This window comes from Toxotes jaculatrix, chromosome 20 (genome assembly GCF_017976425.1).
Source record: "Toxotes jaculatrix isolate fToxJac2 chromosome 20, fToxJac2.pri, whole genome shotgun sequence".
Classification (NCBI taxonomy): Eukaryota; Metazoa; Chordata; class Actinopteri; family Toxotidae; genus Toxotes; species Toxotes jaculatrix.
The window spans coordinates 5,688,508-5,700,441 of NC_054413.1; the positions used below are offsets into that span (position 1 = coordinate 5,688,508).

The following is an 11,934-nucleotide window of genomic DNA, read 5'->3' on the forward strand; positions in this document are numbered from 1 at the left end:
TATATATTATCCTTTACTTTCCCAAAAAGTTACTGACAGACAAAGGAATCTACAGTTCGTTATCCTACAGAGACACGTTACTTATGCTTGGGGTCATCTATACCACAGAGAGGTCTTACTCCCTGTGAGCCACCAACGAGCAAATTGGTTTAAATTCAACAACACTGTCAGCGTCAATTACAGATACAAAGCAAATGAAAATTATATATTGGACCAGTTTTTACAGGTGGAGTCGGCAAAACCCCAAACAGAAGTAAGGTGTCACTTTTGTAGGGGACTGATAAAACAGCACTGATCAAGTTTTTGGACTGGGTTCCCATGACCTTAAACAGAACATCAGGTATACCCTGCCGCAAGACCTAAATCATAAAGGAAAAAAAAAAAAAAACTTGTACAAAAATTGTACTTCCATTTTATTTAAATGCCATCCAAAAATCTTAACAGTGCAAGAACATTCCTGCAAATGGCATAATCAATGTTTTGACTTTTCACTTTCACCTGCTCTGATTAGGGCACAGAAATGGCCTCTTATCACTAACAACCAACATTCATTCTTATTGTGCATTATTTCTAAGGCAACATGGAGGACCAAGCGAGCCTTCTACTGAATCCAGTGGCTGGTGGTTGGGACTATTGCCAGTATTTGCAGCAACATTGGCACATTTCTTTTTTTTTGTTCCTTCAGAACAGCTTGGTTAAAGGCAACATGTTACACATTGAGTTTGACACACACACACTTGCAGACGTGAACACAGACCATCACATATCACACCTCTGACACAGAGGTCGCTCTTCACCTTCCGGGTCCACCTATCATCATGTGGTGTAAACCTGATAAATCATCAAATCCTTTGTGGACTAATACATCTGTTTCACTTATGACGGTCACACTTCTTCATTTAAAATGCATTTTTTGACTCAATGAAAAAGAATAAATTAACATACAAATAAAAGTGCCCAAATCCCAGTGTAAACACCAAGCAATGATTTTGGCGCATGAAACATAAAAGGTTGCTCAGAAAATTTGGGCTTCCTTCTCCCCATCTGAAACTCAAAATGACACCCTGGAAACTAATTTGTACGTAACAGACATGACCCCGCAATATTAGATGCACACATATGTACATGTAAATAGAAAACTCTGTATACAGTACAGTGTGTACAAAAGTGTGTAAACCACAACTTGTACAGGGTCTCAAAATCAGCATATTTTTAAAGAAACAATCCAACATTTTGGAAAAAACGTCTTATCGGCTTTCTTACAGAGCGTTAGATGAGAAGATTGATACCACTCTCATGTCTGTCCCGTAAATATGAAGGTAGAGTCGGCAGCTGGTTAGCTTAGCTTAGCATAAAGACTGGAAACAGAGGGAAACAGCTAGCGTGGCTTTGTCCAAAGGTAAGAAAATCTGCCAAACACCTCTAAAGCTCAGTTATTAACACATCACGTCATCTGTTTAACCTCACAGCAACGACAAGTCGCCAAGAAAGGATGTAAAGAGACTCCTCCTGTGCTCACAATCCATGTCATCACACTTCATAGCTGTATGACATCTCTCAACCGCTCACAACTGGATTCAGAAACATTTTCTTTAACAAACATCACTGCCTACGACAGGCAAGAGAAAACCTTTAGTAAATTTAATACCCCCCAAGTCCTTTCTGGAGGAAACTGAATTCAGTGCTTTTTAAGACTCTTCAAGACCTGCAGATACCCAGCATGAGTCTGGTATCTTCTCATCTGACTCTTAGCAGGAAAACTAACAAGCATCTTTCCCCAAATGTCAAACTATTCCTTCAATTGGTGTAAATCTATTCATCTTGATCAACCTGAGGTGTGTTTTGTTTGTATGGCAGGAGATTTCTCTGCAGAGGCAATCAGCTCGAGTCGAGCTCCTCGTGTGGCTCTGCAGCTTCTACCACTGGGACATTGTAGTGGCGATCATCCTCTGTGACGAGGCACACCGATGGCCAGTCGTCCTTATGGTCGTCTGGGTAGTAGGTGACAAACTCCTCTGTGTCAGCCTTGTACAGTCTGTAAACTTGAATGGTGCACTGCAAGGCGTGGCCCAGCAGGAACATCTCCACCTGCACAAAGCAGGGAGATAATTGCATGGTTACAGAGGAAGCCAGGTGAGAACGCACACTTCCCCAAAGTGCACACTGTTTGATCAGATGCCCAAGCAAATGATATTTATGGGAGGGGTTTCTTTATGGAAACTGTGCCTGTGAATGCTTGAATGAGAAGAGTTAAAATAATAATTAGTCACTGAGTAGCTTTGTGAAACCTCCTCACCCCTGGGGGCTCGTGATGCGGAGACATTACGGCTCAAAACAGCACAAGCGGCGGCACGTTTTACTGCTCAGGTAATGAGAACGTTACACACCCTCATGACATATCATGACAGCAAACATTAATTGTTGTTTTGCTCGTTACCAAGCGTGACAACGGTTTACTCAGCAAAAATGTATTGCCCAATTCAAAAGGTCAAGAAAATTCCAGCAGTTAGTCTCTAGCGAGTGTTGTTGACTATAAACGGTTCATGTAAACGCGTCCTGCCTGCTAGGAACTGACTGTATGTACCTTGTACAACATTCTGTACAAATGTTAAATGCCTTTTCAAGCGAGTCTGCAGTTGAGCGGCAAAGAAATAAAAAGAATGCCTGGGTTTCACTTACCTGCTCCATCCCGGCACTGAGGCCCACGTGGCGAAGGTGGTTGACGAGGAAGGAGCGCGGGCAGTCGGATGAGTCCCGCGCAAACAGCAGCCAGCAGAAGAGCGGGACGTCTCCGCCGCCCTGCATGCAGCCGTGCAGCTCCACCGCTCTGCCCAGCATCAGCAGCTTGAGCGCCTCCAGCAGACCCAGCTCCTCTTCTCCACCCTGAAACACTCGCTCGCACAGCTGCTGCCGCTCCACGGCGGAGGAGCAGTCCACCGCTGCCTGCCACTGGAGGAAATCAATAAACTAAAGTCAAGATCTTTTGGTTTCGTATGTTGGTCAGACATGTATTAACTGAAGAGCTGTTGTATTGTGACATGTTTTTTTTTCCATTCCTTATAGACTGTTTACTTTAATGCATATAAGGAGTATTATTTGTGGAACCAGCACAGACCAGAATAACACTATGGAGAGTCTATTCCAAGTAGGACTATATGTGATCCATACTGTTCGGCACAGAACCAGCACATAAGAACCTCTCATAAAGCAACAGAGGTCTTACTTAGAAAAAAAAAAAAGTGTGTGCAGTAAACACCGGAGTACCTCACAGGCTACCAGTCGCAGGGGCTGACTATAAATTCAGCGCAGGGCCTCATACTGTTGTAGTAAAGAGGCACTGTGGTTTTAAAAGTTGAAGCCGTTTCTTTGAGGTTGAGGGTCAGAGTATCCCTCCAAATCCTTTACAGTATAACAAGGCTGCGTTAATGACACACAGAAAAAACAGCCACGAGGGATGGAGCGGCGCAGCATTCAGAAAACTGCCTCCCTTTAACATATGGTAGCAATCACATCCAAATGCCCTGCGGATGAATATCAATACCCTCAGTGTCCACGGATGGCATAAAAATAGTGCTGTGGTTTGCTCGCTCTGTGTTTAAAATATTTTCTCATCATATGTATGAGCTGATCTGCAGCCAGTACCTTATTCTGGAGAAGCTCCATGTAGCCTTTCAGCTGCTGGGTAACGTCTCCCGACCCATCTCCCTGCAGGCACTCGCCAGGAAACACCCACTGACTTATCAGACCTTCCTGGGTCTCCAGTTGCGTCGGCAGCTGTAAACACAAAGTATTAAAACGGTAAGATGTAAAAAATCAGCTGAATTAACAGCAGCAAGGTGAAAGAAAAGCCAAGTATAATAATTAATAGATGCAGGAATTTCTAACAGCAATAAAATCTCCCACATAAGTGAAAAGAACTGCAGTTACATCAAAATAAAATCAAGTTTTAAGCACTTACTATAATTGATTTGGCACGTTTTATAGAAGCTGTATACTGGTTATATCTGTTTTCACTTGCTACAGCTATGTAACATAACAAAAGGAGCCAGTTTAGGCTGTTTATCTGGTGTGAGTATGAGGTTAGCACTGGGGCTAACCACCTTGGAATAAACCATGAACACTCCCAAGCTGGAGTGTTTTTCTTGTTTGGCTCATTCTGCCAACATTGCGTGAATGCAGCATTAACCAAGGGTCCACTGATACAATCTCTTTAAGGTGAGCATTTACCATAGTAATGTCCTCCTCCTGCAGCCACGCAGGCAGCTGGGTGCTGTGGGAGAGCACCTGGAACAGCGTGGCTCTGAGTGCACAGTAGTTGTCCCCCCTCACTCTCCTCAAGCTGCTGAACCTCTGGGACATCTCTTTATAACCCTGCAGCAGCACACAGGGACACCACAGGACGTCTTTTAGCCATTTATGTGAAAACAAAAAAGCACAACAACTGGCTTTAATCTGAAACACTTCTTCCCAAGAGCCACAGGCACCAACCTTTCTAATGAGAGCACTTTTGGCAGTATTTCCTTTCCATTCTCTCTCGCTGTAAGACAGAATGTCCACCGCCGGAGCCAAACTGTGTCTGTCCTCCACCTTCAAATCTGAGTAAGAGAAAGAAGAGAGTAAGAGGACATGATGGACCAAACAAAGGACTACTGTCTAGGTTCAACATGACAAACAAAAGCAGTGTTGTCTGTAATCCCTGGTGCAGTTTCATCATGTCGATGTGTGATTTGGATGTACTGACGTGTAGTTTCAAACACAGATGGTGGTCCTGGTTTATTGTTTTGTGACACTGGCAGCTCCTCAGCTCCTCTGTACAGGTCTTCTTCACTAAAAGGAACAAAAACACATTCAGGATTCGTTCAGGACTATAAAGCAGCCAAAAGTTATCTTTACAAACCTGTCCCCCAGGTCGTCTTCAGTAGGGTCTTCTCTAGGTACCACTTCGACTTTGACATCAGTGGCTGTGCTCCCTGCCACCTGCTCCTCTTTTCCAGTTACCTCCTGAATCTCAGCATCCTTCTCAGCCTGAGTCTTGGTCTCTGAGGGGGAATTCTCTGTCTTCTCCCTCATCACATCATCCTCTTTAGCTTTGGGAACGTCGCCATCTTTATTGTGCACTTTGTCCATCATTTCCTCCCCAACATCCTGTTTGATGCTCTCCAAGGAAGTGACCTCCTTTGAGCTCGGAGCTGAACACTCAGGATCTGGCTTTGCATTCTGATTGGACTTTGCGCTGGACAGAGACATATTTCTGTTACTTCTCCTAGCTTATATGCATTCAAAAGTGTACTATCCACATTTTAAACTTGCAGTATAACAGTATTACACAAAATGTGCCAGTTAAATTGCAATGTATGTTGTGAAAGATATGTTAAATTGTACAAATATTGTATGAAAAAGAGAATACAGTATGAGGAACAGAAGAACAGAGGTATTTGATACAAAACACAAGCAGAGATATCTGACAATGACTTTACTAACACAACAAGCTGTGGTGTTTCTGCGCCCCCTAGTGGCCAAAGTAAGACAACCAAAAACACAAGTACACACACACTGTAAACAAGTGTCTTGTTTTGATGTCACAAACTCTGAACCCACTGACCTCTCGCTGGCGTCTGCCGGGGCTGTGGTTTCTGACTCCCTGACAGAGTTGGCAGAGTCTTGTTCCTCACCACTGTGGCTGAGTCCTGTGGGCTCTGGTCCAGTAGAAGACTCTGAGACCTGGTGGCTTTTTACGTCTTCAGGGCCATCCTGCTTGCACAATGAAGAACTCGCATTGTCTGCGTCCTCTGTCACAGCACTGGACACAGGATGGTGGGAGAAATATAGACATTTTTTATGTTTGAATATATATAACCATATTGATATATGTCTTGTGATATAGTAAATTTTCAGTTAACAATTTATAGAACTAATCAGATGGGAGGTTCTGTTTTTGTTCCAATGTATTAAATATTTGGCAAATTGGGCGAGTTATACAACCATAGACATAAAAGGCATAATGATTAATCTATGGGAGTGTGATATATTGTATGTTGGACAGACATCTGGTAAAAAAAAAAAAAAAACGTTAAATGAAAAGAAAATCCCCAGAAGGCCTTATTCTACTGTACAAATAATCCATGGTATCTTCTGACCTATGAACAATCACTTCATTCTAGTTGAGTGATTCCTGATGTTTTTGGCTTGTGACCTTTTAAAATGAAGCGACGTGAACGTACCTCACCACAGTTAGCAAATGGCGATAGGTTACCACCAGTGCAAGGAAAAAACAGCTAACCCTTCTCTGACTGTTTTCTTGAATTGTTTTTGTCATGTGACTTACGAGCTCGGAGCCTCGGTGTTGATCTCCTGACTGACTGCAGAGATGGAAAACACCTGACAAGCCGCTGCATCCAGCCGAGTGTTTGGCACCGACAGCACTTCATTATTTTGAGAAAACTCCCCTGATGGCCCGGCTACAGCGCTGTCCAAAGTGCTCACTGTAATGTGCTCTGTTGTTGTGGCTGTCTCCGAATGGGAAGGCTTTTCAGGGCAGACTGACTCAGCTGTTAGTGAGATGCCATCTGGGATTTTGTCCTGCACAGAAGCTGGATTTTCTTTTTCAGGTGCCACAATCGTGTCTGTAAAAACCTCCCAATGAGCTGCAGAGAGGGATTCCGGCTGGGATTTTAAAGTGCAGTGCAGAAGTTCGGTTTGTCCACTGTCATCTGGAGGTTCCTTCACATCTTCATCTTGTGCACTGGTGGAGCTGTCCTGTTCAAACCCCTTGCAGGGAGAAGGTGTTGCCGTTTGAATGCTTTCCTTTTTCAAAGGTCCATTCTCCTGAGTGTTACTGGGCTCCAACTCTCCTCTCTCGGGACTCTGCTTCACCTGAATAGCCTCAGCCTTTTCCGCCACCTTTATACAGACCTCATCAGGTGTTTTCCTGAGTGGCATAATACAAGAAGAAGATGAGCAATGTCACAAAATACAACAGAAACTCCCTTCAAAACCAAAATTAAATGAGTAAAAGTAAAAAGCCCTTCGCATAACCAGGAACCCCAATCAGATATGTGACCACAGATTAAGATTTTTCAGCAATTGTAGGTGGGGAGGATGCAGGAGACTTATAAATAAAACTCTCATCTTTATCTCTTTGTAATCACTAGAGTGTAAAATGACAAACAAATGTTCCTCATTGTGAAACCCTTTAAGAGTTCTGGAAGTCCCCTGGTCCCATTTGTGACCTCAGTACTCTGTATGTTACTTCATGATTTGGTCACATAACACAACCTACGTGAAACTTAAGGGGGAAATCTAAACGTTATTATATTACCTGTTACAGCTTAAAATTTCACATTTGTCTACTTTCTGTCCGCAAAGATGAAACATTTGCTTGAGTCAAAACCCACATTTAAATCCATTATATATAGAGAAAGGACAAACATCTACGCTTTCTTAGTAAATGTTCCAGTGTTGATAAGTCTATACTTCCTTTACTGAGTCAGTTCTAACGTGTTATGATTTGTTGGTTAGGAAATGTCAATCTGTGAAACCTCTGACACAACGAGTTTGATTTTTTTTCCCCTTGCAATTTGCATACGATAATACTATGTAACCGCAGCACACAGTAAAGGTTATCTCACCTCATATCATCATCTTTGTCGGAACTATAAGTGCCCTCCACAACTGTGTCACCTACGGGCACAGTGGCCTTCGAATCGTCTGTCAGTAAACCACTACTCTCCTCTGCACTGCCACAGGGACTCTCAGTGTGACAGCAGCAGTTCCCCATCTGCTCTCTCTCTCTCTCTCTTCCTCGGAAGTCAGACAGGTTTTAGGCTGACCGTCGTCCAAAACAACCACAAGCGACCTGATGAGTCGCTGAAGTCTGAGGATTTCAGGAGTCCATGATGAAGAGGGTCAAGCTGCTACTAAAGCCAGGAGCAACCCATGTTTATGTGTGGCAATGTGGTTGATACCTAAAGGCAAAATGTGCAACATTAGTTAATATATGATCAAAACACTTAGTGTGATGAAACTGATGTTACAGCAAATTCTGTGATCTGGTTAGGAAGTTTTTCTCATTATTGATTAACATGCTGATTATTTTCTAGATTAACCGATTAGTGGCCTTGTCTATAAAACGTCAGACAATAAAGAAAAAATCCCCCATTGTAGTTTCCCATAACCTTATACTACATGTTCAAATGCCTTTTTTTGACCAACCAAACACTTCAAAGCCCAAAGACATTCAGAATCCACACATACGACCTGCAGATTCTGTGATACAAAACCATTACCAATATGAAAATGGCGAAATATTCTAATATTGTATGGGTGAGATATTGCTCTAAAGGCGGAAAGGTGGCCTACAATACGTGCTATCAGAGCTGTTGAACTTTCTCTGCATCTACTGTTTATCATATAATCACAATATTTGGTAAACAGCTATCCAAAGGTATCACCCTACCTAAATACTGTGTGGGAACAGATTTTGGTAACCTCTATCCAAATACAGCACGTGATTATTAAAAGATTTTGCAGTAGCAACATGGCTAAAATTCCCATTCGTGTCACACCATTTGGTGTAAGACCTGTTTCAGCGATTTTAAATCATGGCTACACCCCTTTGTTAGTGTAAATGCGAGGAAATAACAGCACATTTCACACTGCACATTCACCTGTCACTGCCGTATTAACCCGTGATAATGACAAAAACATACCTCGGTTGAGTTTTAATGGGGACAAACTCCTCAAGCTTTCACTCATGTAGCTCCAGTTCCTGTTTCACTTAAGGTTAGCTGGAAAACAAGCTGAAGTTAGCTAGCCAGCTAGCTGCGGTAAACTTAAAACACAAACATGCGCTGCTAAAGTGTGAACGCCGCTCATGAGGAACACCGCTGCCACAGTGGTTACCTTCTCTTGTGGCTACACCATTATCGTCTAATGCGGAACATTTAATAAAAAGCGGGTATTTGCTGTGTTTTCTGCGGAACATCTGTTGGTGCGAACCCTTAGCATAGCCAGAGCAGCGGGGTCACGGCTCGGTCCGAGCGCATGACGTCATACTCATGTGCGCCGAGAGTTTTGCTGCGTTTACGAGCTACTCGTAAACTAGAATACTCTCGAGCAGATCGTTTTGATATCGATGTATTTTAATTAATTAGTTAATTAATCCGTTTGTCGACCGACAAAACAGGAGTTTAAGTAATTTATTAAGAAAAAATGATAACGACCAACTGTTTCTGAGACCTCTGAAAACGACCAAAAATAAAATTTGTTTCTGAAACAAACAGCAGGATATTACTGCAGGATACAATATCTGAAACATAACCTTATCAGTGGTTGTTCCTGATAAACTCTGCCAGTCTGATAACAGGAAAATATTTTAAATTTCACCTTGCGGTTTTTTATGATAATGCTTTTGTTTATATGAATTTAAGGAAGGACACGTGCTTAGCAAAAGGTCAAAATATCTTCTAGATATAAATAAACAAATGAAGGGAAATTCTTCCCTGTTATCAAAACATCTATTACCAGTGTTATGTTTAAGGGGTAATATTTTTTTCAGTGAGTAGCAAAATAAGTGCAAGAACAGAAATGCAGTAAAAAAGCAAATCCATTTTTTATTTTCAAACATTCTTGAAATACTAAGATGAAAAAAATTTATTTTACATTATATACATCAAAAGTACTTCACTGCAGCATGTAAGAAATTTACACTTGAAACTATTTTGGTTCATAGTTCATGTGCCTGTTTAAGCATCGTCCTCCTTCTGTGGCTTTGGTCCCTGATCTTCCATCACTACATGTTCTTCAGCTCCTGTATGTGACTGATCAGTTCCTGGGGAAGACCAAGCTCTGACACTACATTCATGCAGAGCTGCAGCAGGAGGTTTAGACCTTCATCTGAGCTGGAAGAGCAGTCAGTTGACCCTAAGCAGTGTTTTTGTGGCTGGTGAGGAATGTCCAGGTCCATTTTTTCTCCTCTCCTGCAGCAGCCCGCCTCTTCACATCCCTCTCCACAACAGTCCCGATCTGCCTGCTCCACCTCCAGATCCTCCATGCTCTCTGAGACGTCGCTCACACTGGGAGGGGGATTCTCCAAAGCCTGCCTGATGCCGTCTGTGATTTTGTCCTCATGCTGTGAAACACGCTGCAGGAGCTCAGTGACAGAGGCTGGGACGGGGTTTTCCGGATGCTGAATCTGGCACCAGCACCATATAGCACTGTGATGAGGCACACAAAGAGGCAACAGTGTCAGATACAATGGCACAGAGAAGTGACTGGGACCGGCATCTGCTGGACAGAAAAGAGACTTCAATAAAGGTCAGTACAAAAGAGACTCACGATGTTTCTGTTCAAGAACTAGGCTGAAATCTTTACTGGATAATATCACACATAAAGGGTTCAAAAACATGGAAAGGCTTTGCAAAAGATAAATAAATAAGTAAAACAAAATACTGCCCAGACCTACAGCAACACATATTTTCAGTCTTTGAGTTTTGTTGATATTTTTAAAGCAGTAACAAACTAAAGTTTGTAAAAGACTGTACTGTGTGTTGGTTACAACAAGCAGTCAGAGGTCGTATCTTTGGGAATCTATGACCTGCAGCACTGGTCAAATGATAAATAATATGACTGTATACCTTGCAATTCCTTTGAGACGGCCCACGGCCACAGTCTGAGCTGCTCCTTCCCTGAACCCCAGGTTGAAACCGGCCTGAAGAGAGGCCTCCTCCCCGGCATCAACTCCGTCTACATAACCATCCTGTCCGTAACACCCACACCATGAGTTAGAGGGGAAAGACTCACATTCACACACTAAACACAAGGTAGTACTTAGAGGATTAGGAGCATGAGACGCCGGCTTCACAGTAACCGCTGCTGTTTATACGCTAGGTTTAGCATTTTGAGTAAATTAACAGCAGGTAGGAAAAGACAGTTTCAGCGAGGTCAGCTACTTTAGCTTCACCCTGACTCGTTTCTTCATGTTGGACGTCCACTCTTTACTCTGAAGACCGAGATCGTCCGCGTTCTCGTCGAAGACATCCTCAGCACTGCACGGCACGGCTCTGACCCAAGACATGACTGGTTCAAAACTAAAAGCCCCGCTTCAACCACGATTATTGATGTTTCGGTGACATTTGTGCGACAAACACCTTTTTATATGCAGCCTGTAGCCGAGCCACGCAGCAGCGTTTAGCTAACGTGCTTACGTTTAGGTACGTAACCGTGCGTCATCGGCCTTCTCCTTACAGAGAAGTCCACCTAAAAACGAAAATTATTATTTATTTATTTTTTTTAAATTTATATATAACAAAGAAGTAGCTACAACATTATTCAAGGTTCATAAAGAAACAGTAGAACTAAAATTATAAAAAGTGCCAGCTTCACTGGTTTTGATGATATCCTTCCTTTCACACACCTTTCCTTGTGTTAAAGAACTGATTATTACAGTTTGGGGTGTACTTTTTCTTTGACGCACAGCACTTCTGTGGTGTTCGTGTCTGAAATGAGAAGCTGAAGGCTGGGTGGTGCGTACTGCCATCTAGCGGCATGACACACCAGCAGCAAATTAAAAGAACACTAATAAAAGATAGTGATGTTTTTTAAATCCTGGAGGGGGCGCTAAAGCCCCACTCTAAAACTGACTGTGGCCCACAAAGGTTCACTGCAAGACTCACAACCATCAAACAGCCACAGCATCAGAGCTCAGCTGTGTTTACAGATGATCAAATCCCTAAACACACAGCCTCATCATTTTATCAGAGTTTTAGCTTTACCACTCCTCATCTGCACCACATTCTTCCTCCAGTGCCTTTCCATAGTTGGTTTGATTTAGATTTTGTTTCTGTCGCTTGTTTTGATTTTCATTAAATACAGAGGGATGAACAACAATGACAATTTGTAGATACAACAGTCACTAAAAGTTTTTATAGCATCACA

The 11,934-nt window shown here is 42.6% G+C and overlaps 2 protein-coding genes across 2 annotated transcripts; both read right to left on the minus strand.

Annotated features, from left to right (window-relative positions):
* Nucleotides 1-623: 623 nt before the first annotated feature.
* On the minus strand, nt 624-9,015 carry LOC121200215. The gene is made up of 12 exons (XM_041065356.1): nt 8,902-9,015; nt 8,709-8,786; nt 7,629-7,964; nt 6,326-6,928; nt 5,603-5,800; nt 4,898-5,233; nt 4,742-4,827; nt 4,489-4,595; nt 4,228-4,371; nt 3,643-3,774; nt 2,680-2,949; nt 624-2,088 (listed from the first exon to the last, which is right to left on the minus strand). Exons 3-12 carry the CDS (start codon nt 7,775-7,777, stop codon nt 1,879-1,881), a joined length of 2,235 nt encoding a protein of 744 aa, XP_040921290.1. The 5' UTR covers nt 7,778-7,964; nt 8,709-8,786; nt 8,902-9,015; the 3' UTR covers nt 624-1,878.
* Nucleotides 9,016-9,586: 571 nt separating this feature from the next.
* On the minus strand, nt 9,587-11,191 carry otulina (OTU deubiquitinase with linear linkage specificity a). Its single transcript, XM_041065920.1, has 3 exons — nt 10,961-11,191; nt 10,635-10,756; nt 9,587-10,214 (listed from the first exon to the last, which is right to left on the minus strand). The coding sequence occupies exons 1-3, from the start codon at nt 11,072-11,074 to the stop codon at nt 9,791-9,793; spliced, it is 660 nt and encodes a 219-aa protein (XP_040921854.1). The 5' UTR covers nt 11,075-11,191; the 3' UTR covers nt 9,587-9,790.
* Nucleotides 11,192-11,934: the final 743 nt, after the last annotated feature.

Excerpts from the sequence above, each read along its gene's own strand:
- otulina (XM_041065920.1), bottom strand. The coding sequence starts at position 11,074 with ATGTCTTGGGTCAGAGCCGTGCCGTGCAGTGCTGAGGATGTCTTCGAC. Across the intron at positions 10,757-10,960 it reads ACATGAAGAAACGAGTCAGG|GATGGTTATGTAGACGGAGT; the intron begins GTGAAGCTAAAG and ends TGTTACGGACAG. Across the intron at positions 10,215-10,634 it reads CGTCTCAAAGGAATTGCAAG|TGCTATATGGTGCTGGTGCC; the intron begins GTATACAGTCAT and ends GCCTCATCACAG.
- LOC121200215 (XM_041065356.1), bottom strand. The coding sequence starts at position 7,777 with ATGGGGAACTGCTGCTGTCACACTGAGAGTCCCTGTGGCAGTGCAGAG. Across the intron at positions 4,828-4,897 it reads GAAGACGACCTGGGGGACAG|TGAAGAAGACCTGTACAGAG; the intron begins GTTTGTAAAGAT and ends TGTTCCTTTTAG. Across the intron at positions 4,596-4,741 it reads ATCTGTGTTTGAAACTACAC|ATTTGAAGGTGGAGGACAGA; the intron begins GTCAGTACATCC and ends TCTCTTACTCAG.